We start from the raw sequence: 16,787 nt of genomic DNA, 5'->3' as shown, positions 1-16,787 counted from the left end.
ATTGATTGATGGAGGAAGTGAATATAGTAGTGGTTACTAGAGGCTAGGAAGGGTAGTGAGGAGGGCAGATAAAGAGGGGTTGGTTAATGGGTATAAAAATAGATAGAGTAAGATTTCATGTTTGTTAGCACAATAGGGTGGCTTAAGATATAATTATTGGATAGTTCAAAATAACTGGAAGAGTAGATTTGGAATGTTCCCAGCACAAAGAAGTGATAAAGGTTTTGATGGCTATACCAGTTACTCAGACTGACCATTACACATTGTATGCTTGTATCAAAATATCCTCGGCACTGCATAAATATGTACAACTATTATATATCCATAAAACTTTTACAAAAAGAAATAACAAAGGAGAAAAGTTATGGATTTAATTATCTAACATTACATTCCACATTGCCAAGTCATCATGAACAAAATTTAAAGACAAATAACAATCTGGAAGGAAAAAAAATTGGGGTATTTCAGCAACTTTCATGACAGCAGAGGTTATCTGTTTATTCATTGTGCTGTAACTAACATTTAACCAGGTGCATAGCCCGCAGTGATGGCTGAATGAATGAAAAAGATCAATATCCCAAAATATGTTAAGTAGCTAATATAAATTAATAAGAAACTCCATAAAACCTGAATAGACAAATTGTCAAGAAAATGTGAAAAGGCATTTCACCTTGGTGTCATCGTTGGCTTTTTCTTACACAGCATATCAAATCCTTTAGCAAATCTTGTTGGCTCTACCTTCAAAGTAAATCCAAATCTGATTGTTCTTCCTCACACTACTGTTGCCTTGTATAAGTCATTATATTTTGTCTGAGCTGCTACAGTAACCTCCTAACTGCTTTTTCTGCTTTCCCTCTTGCCCTTCTACAATATCAAGGTAACATTTTAAAATGTAAATCAGAATGTATCACTTTTTTGTTCAGAATCTTCCACACTCTCCCCATCACACTCAGAGTAAAACCCCAAGTCCTTTCCATGCATATGAGACACTGAATGATCCTGCATCTTGGCTCGCTCTCTGGCCTTACTTCCACTGTCACTCCTCTTCATTTCACCCGACCAGCCAGGCTGCTCTTGTCATTCTTTGAACATTCCAAGCCCCCTTCTGCCCTAGGGTTTTAGGGTCTTTGCAGTTGGTGTTCTCAAGCTGGATATACTCTTTTCCCAAAGAAGTGCATGGCTTGCTCCTCTCTTGGTCAGGGGTCTGCTCAACTGTTACCTCTGCAATTAGACCTTCCCTTACCAATTTACCTAAAATAGCCTCTTCTCCATCATTCTTTATATACTAAAAATGTTTTTCTCTCCCCTCCATTTGACTCTCTCTACCTTGCTATGTACAAAACAGATAAAAGGAGAAAAAATATCTCCCCAGAAAATTTCTAAACACAGGCTTACCCTCAAGTCATGGAACTGGAATTCCTCCTGGGTACCAGGCAGAAGCATATATAAACTTTGGTTGGATGCACTTTTAATGTTAGGCCTCAAAGAATTACCATATTTGTAGTCGTACTATAAGGTCACAGTAAAAAAAATACAGAATTCATAAGGGACCATTATGAATGAGGGCCAGCAGACAACAAACTACTAGCAGACCCACAAATCCAGATACTGAAATTATTCAGTGCAAAGATATACATATATTGAACATATTTTTTTAAATGGATAAAAATATTGAAAATAGGACATAGGAAGATGACTATGGAAAATGATCAGCAAATTTAAGAATTAATCAGAACTTTTATAAAGAAAAGTACGTAATGTCTATTCTAAGAAGCACATAAGTACAGTTAAAGAGAGCATTAATGTATGAGAAGAATCTGAAGAATTGTATACATTGCAGCAAAAAATGAGAAAGAAATAGTAAATATGATTACAGGTTAAGAAAGACAAAGGATAGAGGAGGACGAACACGTCTAATAAGAGTTTTAGGAGCAGAGGCTAGAGAGAATGAAGGAGAGGCAATATTCAAAGAGCTGATGCTGAGAATTTTCCAGAATTGTTGAAAAGGCACTGATATTTAGGTTCAGGAAGCTCAGTGAATCCCCACAATGAAAAATGAAAAGAAATCCATAGGCCGGGCGCGGTGGCTCAAGCCTGTAATCCCAGCACTTGGGAGGCCGAGACGGGCGGATCACGAGGTCAGGAGATCGAGACCATCCTGGCTAACATGGTGAAACCCCGTCTCTACTAAAAAAATACAAAAACTAACCGGGCGAGGTGGCGGTGCCTGTAGTCCCAGCTACTCGGGAGGCTGAGGCAGGAGAATGGCATAAACCCGGGAGGCGGAGCTTGCAGTGAGCTGAGATCCGGCCACTGCACTCCAGCCTGGGCGACAGAGCGAGACTCCGTCTCAAAAAAAAAAAAAAGAAAGAAAGAAATCCACACCTATGCACGTAACAGTGAAATAGTAGAGGGAAAGAGAAGATCTTAAAGAAAATGACAATTAGACTGATAGTCGACTTCTACCCAGAATAAATGGAAGCCAGAAGAAAATGGGATAATATAATCCAAGTGCTAAAAAAAAATCATTGTAACTAGAATTTTATACCTACGAAAACCTGTTTTTCAAAAATGAGGGCAACATAAAGCATTCACAGGATTAGACAATTTACTACCTACAGATCTTCACCAAGGGGTGTTCTGAAGGACATATTTCAATGACAAAGAATATTATGCCAGAATGGACGCTGAGATATAGGGGAAAATGGTAAGCAAAGGAATAGTAAAATGTGGGTTAATTTTAACAAACATTGAACTATAAAGTACTAATAATATCTACTTTCTGGGGTTAAATTAACAAAAAGTAGATACAGCAGAAATACTAGACAACAGTAGTACATAAATCAGTAAGGGGTGATCAGAGTATTAAGGTACTTGAATTGTTTGGGAAGAAGATAAAGATACAGAATAATTGTAGATTTTATTAAGTGAAATAGCTATTTTAAAATTTAAGGATAACCACTAAATGTTTAGGAATGTATTAATAGTATGTAATTTTTCAAGCTAATAAAAAGGGAAAAAGCAATGAGAACAAATTTGTAATCCTACACTTAGTCCACCCAAAAGAAGGAAATAGAAGAGGAAAAAAAGAAAAGGAAAGGAGGAAACATTAAAAATAGAATGAGTAAAAAGTCTACAATAAGATGGAAAAAAAGTGAAATCAAATTGTATCAGTAATCACAAAGCCTGTAAGTGAACTAAATACCCCACTTATGAGACAGATTGTAAAGGTGGATGTTTAAAAATCCATCTATGTTCTTTTGTAGAAAAATCTTAAACATAAGGATGCAGAAAGACAAGAAGCCGAATGATTTTTTAAATGAATAATATAAATAGAAAGCGAATGTGGCTATATTAATATCACGTAAGAATCCTTTTTTGGCAGAAAGCATATTAGAGATAAATACCACTTCATATTAAAGTTTCAGTTCTCTAAGAAGATATATGTCTATACATTTAAATATCACAGCTTCCAGATATATAAAGCAAAAATTGACCAACTGCAATTGACAAACAATAATGGGCAAATCAACTGTTATAGGGGAGATTTAAATTTCTCTTAGAAATTAATAAATCAAGCAAACAAGGATATACATATGGACAACACAAATAACTAGCTTAATCTAATGAAACGTGTAGAACAGTGTAGCCAACACTGACGATTACATATTCTTTATGTATAACCTTTTAAGTACCTATGGAAATACAAAAAATTAAGAAAAACAAAATAAACCCAAACAAAAACATATGGAGGCAAATAATAAAGGTAAATGCAGAAATTAGTAAAACAGAGGACAAAGATACCTAAAGAGGATCAACAAAAGACACATATGGTAGGGACTGGCACATGGTAGGGCCAACAATTCAATATCTGTTCAGTGAATAACAAGCAACTGAAAGTATAAATGTGTGTATAAAAAGGTCTGAAAGGAAATTCACCAGTGATTAAACCTGAGTTGGGCTGTTTGAGATTAGCTTGCTTTTATTCTTTATTCTTGGTATTTTCTGAACTCCCTGTGTGTATTGCTCTTATAATTTTATGAAAACACGTGATTTTAAAATCAATACATAGATTTTTGAAGAGTAGACTAGAGGTTGGAAGTCAGGAACTATCCTAGACACCAATTCTGGTCGGAGGGCACGAGGAGGTGCAGTGTAAGTGTGTGCTCTTAGGAGGTATGTAGGTGCTCTGCCCCTCAGTACATGGATGACCTTACGCGTAATCTCTCTAAACCTGTTCTCTCAAGTGGCAATAATAAAGCCTCCTTCAAAGAGTTATTGTGGTAGGTGGCCATGTAAAGCAGTTAATCCAGTGCCTGATACTGCAGATGCTGGGTAGTCATTTGCCTTCCCCTGCTTGAGGGGTTAGCATGAGGGAGTTACCTGTCTTCATTTCTAAGGAATATGCCCAGCGTGGAAGGCAAATTTGATCAGTCTAAATGTGAAACTGGATGAAAGCTTAATATGTGAAATTATATTTGTGCCCTCCCAAAGAGCTAGGAAAATTAAGAAATGAACCAAGTAACTCAGCATATTTATTACGTGTAAGAATGAAGGTGCAGTATTATAATTTCCTTGTGATAGTCACATCTAATAGTTCTAAAACCAATTCACAGTATTCTTGTCAGACTTATTTTATGAGACATTTAACCATTGCTAAATTAAATTTCATGAGGAAATATGCCTATATAACTTCTCTGGAGTTACAGAGATAGAAATCTGACCCATCATTTCTATTTTCATGGAAAACCATTTAGCAGAACTTGGTTCCAGTAGAAGTGTTTATTAAGTTGTAAGCCTAACACAGTTCATTGGCAGTGTGTATTTCCACACGGACATTTTTCTCAGTGCAGATTTGCTCAGTTCATTATTACTGACAGCAGATGGTAGCACTTCCACATGAATTTACCTCCTGAATCGATCTAAGAAATGTCACTAAAAGGATCCCAATGGTTTTGATGTTCTTTCATCTCTGAAAAGGGTCTGTTAAACAAATAAGGAGTAGAGTTTAGATTTTTTTTAAAAAACTCTAACACATAATTCCTAAACCAACTAATGACTGCTTTCATCTTTGATTCCTGCTGTTTGAAGGAAAATAGTAGAAAATACAGTTAATCTTTCTTGATAGCATAAACCTTACAGAATCTCCATTGGAAAATAATGGCTTTTGGAGAATGTTATCTACATTGATTGTCTGCACTGATAACATGCCTCAAATTACTTGTAAATTCTCTACTCTACTTTCTCTGAATACAAATTGCTGGGCTTGCAGAATCACCTGATTGAATGTGACTGAAAAAATAGTATCGGCTCAGGTCACTATGCTAACTTTTGAATTCTGTGATTTCTGCAGCATTAAGATCTCCACAGGATTAACCACATTTTTCACTTACAGACCCATTGACTTGATTTAGGCTTAAATCAATTTAAAATTATCAGACAAGATTTAATGTTTGATAAATGAGTGAATGATATAATATATGAATTCTAGTCACATAAAGGAAACTTGTTATTTTTCTATATCATATGATCATTATTGCATTCTTCATAACTCAAGGGTTTATATTCAGTAGTCCTATATATTTAGAAACAAGGATTTATTTGGAATATTCTAAAAATTAATTTTCAATTTGTGTGTGAAAAGTAATTAATGATTTGGGTAATTCTCCACAACTAAAAGAAACTGATACATTTTAGAAAGCATGGAGTATTGAAGCAAGTACAATTTAACCATGTAAATTAATTATGGATGCTTTTGACACATTGCTAGAAGAGTGCTCCTGATTAACAACGTACTTAAAGGATTTGCTTCACAACAAGAAAAAGCTTTTGGATTCCATATGCTCTCAAAAACATGCTTACTAATATTCTAACAACACAGGCACAACTTAATACTGACTTTTTTTTTAGATAGTCTTACTCTGTTGCCCAGGCTGAGTGCAGTGGCACAATCTCCGCTCACTGCAACATCTGCCTTCTGGGTTTAAACGATTCTTCTGCCTCAGCCTCCCAAGTATCTGGGACTACAGGCGCCTGCCAGCACGTCCAGCTAATTTTTGTATTTTTAGTAGAGACAGGTTTTTGCCATGTTGGCCAGGCTGGTCTTGAACTCCTGGCCTCAAGTGATCTCCCCGCCTCAGCCTCCCAAAGTACTGGGATTACAGGCGTGAACCACCATGCTCAGTCAATACTGACTTAATTCTGCTAAACGATAGCAACTTTGGGCCAGGTATGGGGGCTCATACCTATAATCCCAGCACTTTGGGAGATGGAAGGATTGATGAGTTCAGAGTTCAAGACTGGCCTGGCAACATAGTGAGACTTTATCTCAAAAAAAAAAAACTTAAAAAAATTATTGAAAAAATAAAATATGGCAACTTTGTTCAATATGCTTTCATTTCTTTCCCCTTCCTTTGTACCATTATTGTCATGTATATTACATTTATGTTATAAACTCAACACTACAGTGTTACGATTTTTGCTTATGTAATCTTATGTCTCTTTAAAAAAAATTAAGAAAAGAGAAAGTACTTAGTCTTTTATATTCACCATTTATGACACTTTTCATTTTTCCCTGTAGATTTGAGTTACACTCTGGTGTTATTTCCAGAAGGACTTTCTTTAGTATATCTTATAAGGCAAATCTACTAGCAAGGAATTCTCTCAGTCTGTTTCCCTGGGAATATATTTATATTACTTTCATTTCTGAAGAATGTCGAATTCTTGGTTGACAGTTCAGGTTTTTTCCCTCATTACTCTGAATATGTCATTCTGCTCCTGTCCGGACCGATAAGAAGTCACCTGTTTTTGAATTGTTATTCCTCTTTATGTGATGAGTCCTAAAGGACTCACTTGCTATTTTTAAGATTTTCTCCTCGTGCTTGGCTGTCAGCTGTTGGACTATGATGTGTCTAGTGTGGGTCTTTTTATATTTCTACTTAGAATTTGTTGAGCTTCTTGGATCTGTAGATTAATGTATTTCATCAAAGTATAGAAAATTTTAGCCAGTATTTCTTCAGCTATTTTGCCTGCCCTTTTCTCTCCTTCTCTTTTTCAGATTACTATTATATGTATTCTGGTACAATTGATGTTATAATAACACAGATGTCTAAGGCTCATTTTTCTTCAATTTTTTCTTCTCTTTTCTTCACATTGAATGCTTTCTGTTAATATACTTTCAAATCCACTAATTCTTTCTACTGCTGTCTCATATTTACTATTGAGTCCATCTAGTGAATTTTTTGTTTCTGGTATTGTACTTTTCAACTCTAGAATTTCTATTTAGTTCTTTTTATAGTTTGTATTCCTCTATGGAGATTAGCTATTTGCAGAGCCATTGTCATACTTTTTCTGTTTTAATTCTAGTTTTCTTTAATTCACTGAACATATTTATAATACCTGCTTTGAATTATTTGTAAATCGAACATCTGAGTCTACTCAGTGTCGGTTTTTAATAATGATTTTTCCCCCTGGTATGAACCACACTTTTTGGTTTCTTTGCATGTCACATAAATTCCTTTGAAAACTAGACATTTTAGATAATATATTGCAGCAATTCTGGATTCCAATATTTTTTCCTTAGGGTTGTCTTTTTCTTGTTGTTGCTGTTGTTTTTGTTTGGTTAATAACTTTCCTAGGCTTTATCTGCAGATTTTTCTTTTCCTCTGTAAGTGTGGCCATTGATGTCTTTGCTATTGGTTTTTTAATTCTTATTTTTATTTTTTAGACTGCCTTCCTCAGGGTTATCCAGCTATGTCTGTAAAGCTTGCAGGTTGGCCAATGATTGGACAGAAATTGTGCTCAAATACCTCAAGCCTATAATGCCTTTTTATTTTGCCAATGAATGTGTACATGGATTGGGAACACACTGAAAATTCAAGTAGTATTCATGTTGGCCTTAGCTCTTACATCCCATCAGGCCTTCTCGTGTCTCCACTGAACATCCCCTTCCCATCAGCCAGTGATGCCTGGAGAATTTATCTACCCCTTCCGTGGCTGTCTGACTTCCAGAATGTCCCCATTAAAATACTGGTAGTTTGCTGCTTGCCTCAACTGGGACTGCAACCTTTTCTTTTCATTTAGTACCTATTTTGCTATTTTTTATTGTCAGTGCCGCTGAGCAACAGTTTTAGCTGTCTTTTGGAAATCAGGCCAGCCCCTCTGGCTACACAATTATTGGCTCTTATGGCCAGACTGCTCTGGTAAAACTTCTGTTGATGGAGTGGCTGGGGACATTGGGGAAGAGGAGGAGGGGATATGGAAGTACTTCCAGGCAAGAACGCTTCAGATTCCCTCTGTTTCTAACTTGAAGTTTAGCAGATTGTCATGAACTAAACACTTATCAGATTTTATATTTGCCCTTGGTTGATTTCTAGGACCCAAAAATGGTTTGTTTTTGACAATTTTGTTCATTTTTTTACTTATTTTCTGGGAAGAGTATTTGCTGACCTCTTTATTCTATCACAGCTGGAAGTCCACTTCTATTGTTATTAATTTATAAAATTATTCTAAAAGATTACATAAATATATCTCATAACTCCTATATTAAGGTGATCAGCATAGTATAGGCTTGATTCCTTTAAACCAAAAGCATTTTGCCAAAACAGTATAATTTTTATTTTAAAATCCAATTTATTAATAAATTTAAACTTGTGATTTTTAAAGACCATCATTCATTTTAATATATTCTATTTAATTATATAAATATAAGGTCTCAATATAGTAAAGGATAAAGAATTTTTTAAAGATGGCCAAACCTGCATTAAAGAAATGCTCAAGCTATTCTAAAAGCTCTTCAAAGGCATGAAAGTCTCAGTTATTTTAAAAAGTGTTTTAAATGAGCATTGCCATGCATTTTACTCTATTAGAACATAACCTTAAATGGTAATATGACTGTTTTATGTTCTTTGAGGAAAAATGAATATTAAAATGCTGTAGATTGGCCGGGTGCGGTGGCTCAAGCCTGTAATCCCAGCACTTGGGAGGCCGAGACGGGCAGATCACGAGGTCAGGAGATCGAGACCATCCTGGCTAACACGGTGAAACCCCGTCTCTACTAAAAAATACAAAAACTAGCCAGGCGTGGTGGCTGGCGCCTGTAGTCCCAGCTACTCGGGAGGCTGAGGCAGGAGAATGGTGTAAACCCGGGAGGCAGAGCTTGCAGTGAGCTGAGATCCGGCCACTGCACTCCAGCCTGGGTGACAGCGAGACTCCGTCTCAAAAAAAAAAAAAAAAAAAAATGCTGTAGATTACTGAAGTGTTTTTGAAGTACCTAAGCTTTTTATTTTAATTTAAATTCATTTAAATTATTTTTCATTAATTTGGTTTTAAACCTGAATACAAATATAGTGATAGTTCTAGTTCCATATAGACCTAGACCTTTCACTAATTCAGACCTTTCTTCCTTTCACTTATAAACAGTTGTTAAATATTCCTAAACACTTAGATACTGGTCAGTGATGCTTTTAATATGCTACTTAATTTACAGGAATATCCTATTTTTAGATTGAAATTGGGCTTTATTATAGGGTACCCTAAGACTACTTTCTGAATGTCTGGCTGTTATCCTTTTCTGTTTAGATATTAATGGGGTAAATACTAATAGCCAACCAAGTGTCTGCTATGTGTCAGGTACTGTTCTATGTACTTCTGTGGTATTATCTCATTGAAGGGTCACAGTCAATCTCTGAGACAGATACTATCATTAGCCAGTTACCAGATGAAGAAACAGAGACATAAAATGGTTAAGTGACTTTCCCAATAGCTCACAGCTACCAAGTGGTAGAGCAGGACTTGACCTCAAACAGTTGTAACCACAGAGCTCATGCATGTGCTTACCCACTTGCTATGTGGAATGAGAAAAAGATGACTTATAGAAGTAAAGTCCAAGTCTTTACAAAGAAGCATCAAATGAGCAGAGCTGCAGTGTGCCATGGTCCTAAGACTCCTCTAAGAAAATGGTCCCCTGAACTGTAAGTGCCTATCCACCTCTTAGATAAGAGATGCCAAAGGGAGAGTGAGTTTTGGAGAGAGTGGAGGCTGCATGATTGAACTGATTCTCCCTATTATGAGTGTTTCTGTCCAGTGGAAATTTGGAAGCCTAGGTTTCATTTCATTAAAGTTAACATGTCTTTATCAATAAGATTGGATTATACCTCTTTATTCCTTCCATTGGCAACTGTGTAAGTCATCCCCAAAGAATTTAGATTACATTTATCTTTTTAAATTCCAGCTTTCTAAACAGTCATTATTTTAGTCCAGGATAATTTTAAATTTTTTTGCATTTTTCCTGCATATTTCCTATGCTCATTTCCCCATAGGGTCATCTGCCCCCACATTCTGTTCCTAAATCTCTGTGTGGTTGTTTTTTCCTTGTCATTCTGATCTCTGATTAAGTATCACCTTGTTTTAGTCCATTTAGGCTGTCATAACAAAAATACCATAGACTGGGTGACTCAACAACCAACGCTTATTTCTCCCAGTTCTGAAGGCTACAAGATCCAGGATGAGGGCACTGGAAGATCCAGTGTCTGGTGAGGACCCGTTTCCTATTTCATAGATGCCGTTTTCTCACTGTATCCCCACATGATAGGAAAAGAGTGAGAGAGCTCTCTGGGTCATTTTTATAAGGGCACTAATCCCATTCATGAGGGGTTCACCCTCATGACCTAATCACCTGCAAAGGGCTCCACCTCCTAATACCATCACCTTGGTGGTTAGGATTTCAACATATGAATTTTAGAGGGACACACACATTCAGTCCATTGTATTACCTCTTCCATGAGGCCTTCCCTTTCCAAGTCTAATGTCACCACAATCCCTCCAGGATCATGTTACCCTGTTGTGTTTCCTTTGTAGGGCTTATAATTATCTGGATTATCTTACTTATTCATTCTGCATGTTTACTGGCTGTCTTCTGCACTGGAATCTAAGTTCCATGGAATCAGGAACATTGTTTATCTAAGAGATACAGTGGTCTCTATAACTATACCTAGAAGTATTCTGGCAGACACATAAAAAAGATGATTGATTAATGTATGTTGAATTACTAAATATTAGTTTAAGGCAGGTAAGGGAAACCAGGCTCAAGTTGGACAGGAGGACTTGGTATAGGCACAACCCATCAGGGCTTTGAGCACAGGGCCCAGTTAGGGATGGGAATGAAGGTTGGGAAGAGAGCTGTAGAGAGGAAGCTGATGCTTTGCTGGAAGAATCAGGCTACTGGTCAGAGTCACCTGGAGGTGGCACTCAGGGAGAAAAAAATGCCAGGAGATGCTAAAAATGCGAGATACATGCAATAACCTACAACTAGTGGATAACTCATCCCTCACCACTGCCACCCCACATCTCCATACCCAGTGTCACCAATACAAGTGGAATTGTCCCTCCCAGTTCTTGTGAGTGGATGTGTGCATAAGCATGCAGACATGAATGTTTGGAGCTGAGGGGTAGAGGCAGCAGGGACAGCCACATAATTCATCCCATCAACAGGTCTGAGTTCGGCTTGCCCTTGGGTTGGCTAAGAGAAGAAGCCAAGAGAAGAAGCTAGGCATCCCCTAGTCTAAATCCAGCCTACAAGCCGGTTTTACTGGTCCCACTCATGTTTAAAAATATATTGTGCCAACACTTTAATGTAGGAGGTTTAACATAAACTTCAGGTTTTCTAGGTTCGTTTCACAAATAGGAAGGTCTGGCATGCTGAACCTGCATTCCCACATGGGACAGTTGGCCGGAGCAGAGTAGCCAGCATGGCCTTGGATGGGTGCACTCTGCAGTTCCTCCTGAGCCCCGTCATCTGCTGGTGTTTTTAGTTGGTGTTATCCCCTTAGGTCACCTGCTTTGTCTTCATAAGTATTTGAGTTTGCAGTATTGGTATAATGGTTAATCCACAATATAAATAATCAATAAATGTATCATCAATAATAGTGTTTGTGTTGGTAGAACTTGTGCACTACATAGAAACCTCCTAGGGCTCCCCATTGCTTGCCAAATGATGTCCACGTGCCTAACTTGGGTGCAGTCTGACCTTTATCTTATATCCAGTGACTACCTTATAAAAGGAAGAGAGTTACATTTTAGGCTTTTAACTTATAAAAACAGCCCTGTAGGCTTGCGAGAGACAGAAGGAGAGAAATGAGGAAAAAGAAAAACAAAAACTCAGAGACAGAAAGAGAGAGAGAGAGACAGACAGACAGAAGTAGAACAATTTAAATAGTGCAGGCCATCTCCTCCCATCCCTGGTTCTACTCATGGAACATGTGCCCACTGGCACTGGATACATATAGGCTTGAAACAACATGTTGACAAAATTTGTGTAAAGAAATATGCAAATGATTTTGATTATCTTACCATTGACAGAGAGGTGAATAAAATGAATTGTTTAGGTTGTCAAACTACTGAGCTTTGTGAACATCCTTGAAGAAAAACTGAAGAATAATGATAGGCCAAAGAGAAACACTGGCCAACAGAGAGGGAACTGATAAAATGCAACTACAGTTTATACTGTGTAAACAAAAATGGGCGCCCTGCTATACTCGACCATACTGCTTTATCAATGAATAGCCCTTTCTCATCAACTTTTTCTGATGTTTGGATTATAAATTATATTTGAAAATAGAAAATAAACCTGTATATTAATTCAGTAACTTGGAATTTGAGACAAATCTTTTATTTTAAAGGAGTAAACCAGATAAATTATTTTAGCCTTTTCAAAGTAACACACACTGATCCTGGACCAATTCTGATTCTTACAGGAACATCCAATACTTGGACAACCCTTTTTTGTACTTCATCCCTGCAAAACGAATGAATTCATGGCTCCAGTATTAAAGAATTCTCGGAAAATCAATCAGTAAGAAATATCATCAAGATACATTGGCTTCTACTCTGATTTTAAAAGTGTAAATCTTTCTATGTGAGTCTAAAAGCTAGGCTAAAAAAGAAATATTATTTATAATAATAATAATAATGGCTAAGACATTGATTTTTACTATATGCTAGATGCTGTTCTAAGAGTTTTAGATACAATAAGACATTGGATTTTTGCAACATTCCTATGTGCTAAGTACCATTATTTTACCCAATTTACAGAGGAGGAAGCTAAAGAACAGAGGAATTAAGCCACTCAAACAAGGTCACACAGCTAGTTACGTGGTAGGATTTGAATCTAAGCATTTTGGCCTCAGAACCATGCTCTTAATCACTGCACTCTGCTACCTTAGTAAGTGCTGTAAACCGCAAGGGTAAAATTTGAATCATCAAGGGGAGTCAGGAACCCCAGTACCTTAACCTCATTCTTCAACTACCCTAATAAGGGATCCTCACAGGCTCTCTGGACCTTAAATTCTTGTCAAGCAATGGGGCTGGCATTCAGAAATGCTGAGATTCCAGGTGGTAGATACAAATCTTTGAAGAAAACCTCATTTCTGTTATTGTTGGTGACCAACTGATATACTACCATTCATCCAAAAACTACAATGGAAACGTTAGCATGGCCTGTTTTTCACTTGTTTCCTAGGAATGTCAACTACATCACATCATGGCTGAGCATTGTAGGACCAGTTGTTGGGTTGAATCTACCTCTGAGTTATGCCAAAGCAACCTCTCAGGCTGAACGAAATATCGATTAACAAGGTAAAAGAAAAGCCTGGATTTAATGTTTTGCTGTTACAAAGATCAGTGTCTCCACTGCATTTAGACTCATCCCACCAAATGTAAAATTTGCTTTCATCTTTAGTGGGCAAGCCCCGACTTAATTTTTATTTTTCCAATCAGTCCCCTACCAAGTTATTTAGGACAGGGATCCCCAAATCCTGGGCCACGAACCAGAACCAGGCCTCACAGCAGGAGGTGAGAGGCAGCTGAGCGGGCGAGGAAGCGAGCATTACCACCTGAGCTCTGCCTCCTATCAGATCAGCTGCAGCACTGGATCCTCATAGGAATGTGAACCCTATTGTGAACTGCGCATTCAAGGGATCTAGGTTGCGCACTCCTTATGAGAGTCTAACCAATGCCTGATGATCTGAAGTGAAACAGTTTCATCCTGAAACCATCTCCCATTTGGTCTGTAGGAAAATGGTTTTCCCTGAAACTGGTCCCTGGTGCCAAAAAGGTTGGGGGCCACCAATTCAGGAAATATTTTACTTTGCTATAAGTAGCATGCACTCAATGACAGGAATGGATAGTTTTATTTTAGTACTGATAGTCTTAAATAAGTCTTTACTGCTCAGTTAATCTTCTTTTGTTCTCTTGGCTTTTGTTTTGTGTTCTTCAGATTCTTCTATCGCGCTTAGAAATTGTGGTACGAAGAATGTCAAGAGTTTACCTGACCAGCCCTGGCTTTAATAGGACCAATACCATGGAATATTTCATCTCACCAAGATTTGACATGGATTATTTTTCCCTTGGACACAAATGTCTACAGCAACTGATATTTGATAGACTGAGTGTTTAGAAGAAACATTTCAAAGGCGTACATCATGGCCAGGCATGGTGGCTCACACCTGCAATCCAAGCATTTTGGGAGACCAAGGTGGGAGCATCACTTGAGCCTGGGAGTACGAGACCAGCCTGGGCAACGTGGTGAAACCATGTCTGTACAAAAAAATACAAAAATTTGCCTGTTTGTGGTGGTGTGTGCCTGTAGTCCCAGCTACTCAGGAGGCTGAGGTGGGAGGTTGGCTTAAGCCCAGGAGGCAGAGGTTGCAGTGAGCTGAGATTGTGCCACTGCACTCCAGCCTGGGTGACAGAGCCAGACACTATCTCAGAAAAAAAAAAAAAAAAAAAAAAAAAAAAAAAAAAAAAAAGACACATCACTATAAATAGCAAAAAATGAATCTTAACTTACTAATACTAGGAATACCAACATTATTAGGGCACTTGCAGGTTATTCTTTTCTAGGCCAAGTACTTCACTTCCATTTGTCTGATATGGAGATTGAGGGAGAAGTGTATTTGTGTATTCATTTTAATGTAAGATACACAAAAATTAAATTACTGGATTTACCTGTCCCTGAAACTGGTGTTATAAACATGACCTATCCTAAGTGATTCTCCCAGAATCAAACTCAGGAACAATAGATTATTTCTGTTTTACTCCAAAGATGGGGGAGAGAGAGAGAGAGAGAGTGTGTGTGTGTATTTATGTATGTGTGGGTGTTTGTGTAGACAGATAGATGTAAAATAAAGAAAAAAACACAATATTTTACTGTGAGACAATATGTTTTACCAGCAAAGTGTGGCATAGTAATTAGAAGTTTTCTAAAAAGCTATAGGAAATATTTAAACATTAAAATTTCTTTTTGACCTACAGTAATAAAACAATGGTCATTTTACCCCTCTACTTCTCAACCCCACAGCTGCTCTGCTGTACTCTTTGAGGGCTCTTAAGCGAGTCTTCGTGTCCCTGAGACTTATTTTCCTCATCTTTAATTTGAAAATAAGAAGCTACCTCATAGGGTTGCTGTGAGAACCATATGAGATCATTAATGCATGATAAGATATTGTAAAGTATTATACAAATATTCATTAAATGCTCACCTTTCTTGTATATAATTGGTATTCACTCAGGCTGTAAATAAGTTTCATAGCCAGTTAAGTATTAAGATAAACCTAACCTGGAACCATTTTTTTTTTGGTTGCTTGTTTTGTTTTTTGTTTTCATTTGCTAGGAGCTGAAACTAAGATTAAAATGTCGTTGGGTTTTTAGAGAGTCTAGATTAGTGTCTTTGAATGAAGGATATGCTTAAAATCACCTGAGGATCGTTTACAACCACAGATGCTGGGGCCACCTGACACAGTCTCTCTGGGGGTGATTCTGCTCTGGAGAACCTCTGGTCTGGATATACCTTTATTGTGACATTGATTTGTATTGTTTTGCTCTACTGACAGGCCTTTTCCAATCCATACAAGCTGAACTTGCTTCCTTTTTTTTTTTTTTTGAGACGAGTCTCGCTCTGTCCCCCAGGCTGGAGTGCAATGGCGCGATCCCGGCTCACTGCAAGCTCCGCCTCCCGGGTTCCCGCCATTCTCCTGCCTCAGCCTCCCGAGTAGCTGGGACTACAGGCGCCCGCCACCTCGCCCGGCTAATTTTTTGTATTTTTAGTAGAGACAGGGTTTCACCATGGTCTCGATCTCCTGACCTTGTGATCTGCCCGCCTCGGCCTCCCAAATTGCTGGGATTACAGGCTTGAGCCATCGCGCCCGGCCTGAACTTGCTTCCTAATGTTTGTCTAGGCCTTACCTGGATAGGAAGGAAGCTTAGGAGACATGTTCACAAGGCAGCTGGCTTGTAGGAAACCAGTCCAGGTGAGGACATCATTCACCAGTGGATCACTGAGCACCATTGACAGCACCCTCAGTCCACATCTGCAGATGAAGAGCTGAACCCTCACAGAGAAAGTGGAAGTAGAGAAAGGGTTAATTCAAACTGCTAGAAAAGCTAAAAGTAAATTTTAAAATGCTGAGCTGCACATATTCATGCTAGGATGAGAGCCAGCTTAAATGCTTGGTGGGCATTTTGGTATTTACCGCTTAACATGTTTTCAACTTGTGTGAGGGATTTTCCCCCCACTCTCCCTAATGTAAACACAGATTTCTCGGCAAGTCGTTTCTCAAGCCATGTCATTTCTAGTGTAAAATAAATTATAATAATGTGTCATCTGAATGGTGTTCTTGTCTGCAAATATTAGTTATCCTTTGCTAACAGATTCTGAGATGAGAGTCTATCAGTTTGGAGCCAACGTTTAGTTTTTTTTAAAAAGTTAAAAATAAAACTTTCTCTGATCAACA

At 37.8% G+C, this 16,787-nt stretch overlaps 1 protein-coding gene across 5 annotated transcripts in view; it reads left to right on the top strand.

The window, feature by feature from the left end:
* Positions 1-15,620, top strand: part of ATG10 (autophagy related 10) — a 314,418-nt gene extending 298,798 nt beyond the window's left edge. For all 5 annotated transcript variants that reach the window (XM_033179234.1, XM_033179230.1, XM_033179231.1 and 2 more), the window contains exons 6-8: positions 12,753-12,850; positions 13,517-13,632; positions 14,273-15,620. In XM_033179234.1, coding sequence (XP_033035125.1) covers positions 12,753-12,850; positions 13,517-13,628 — 210 coding nt within the window. In that variant the 3' untranslated portion in view covers positions 13,629-13,632; positions 14,273-15,620. The remainder of the gene's footprint in view (positions 1-12,752; positions 12,851-13,516; positions 13,633-14,272) is intronic.
* The last annotated feature ends 1,167 nt before the right edge of the window (positions 15,621-16,787 follow it).

Source organism: Trachypithecus francoisi, unplaced genomic scaffold (genome assembly GCF_009764315.1).
Source record: "Trachypithecus francoisi isolate TF-2019V2 unplaced genomic scaffold, Tfra_2.0 Lachesis_group2, whole genome shotgun sequence".
Classification (NCBI taxonomy): domain Eukaryota; kingdom Metazoa; phylum Chordata; class Mammalia; order Primates; family Cercopithecidae; genus Trachypithecus; species Trachypithecus francoisi.
This window is presented reverse-complemented; position numbering and strand designations above follow the sequence as displayed.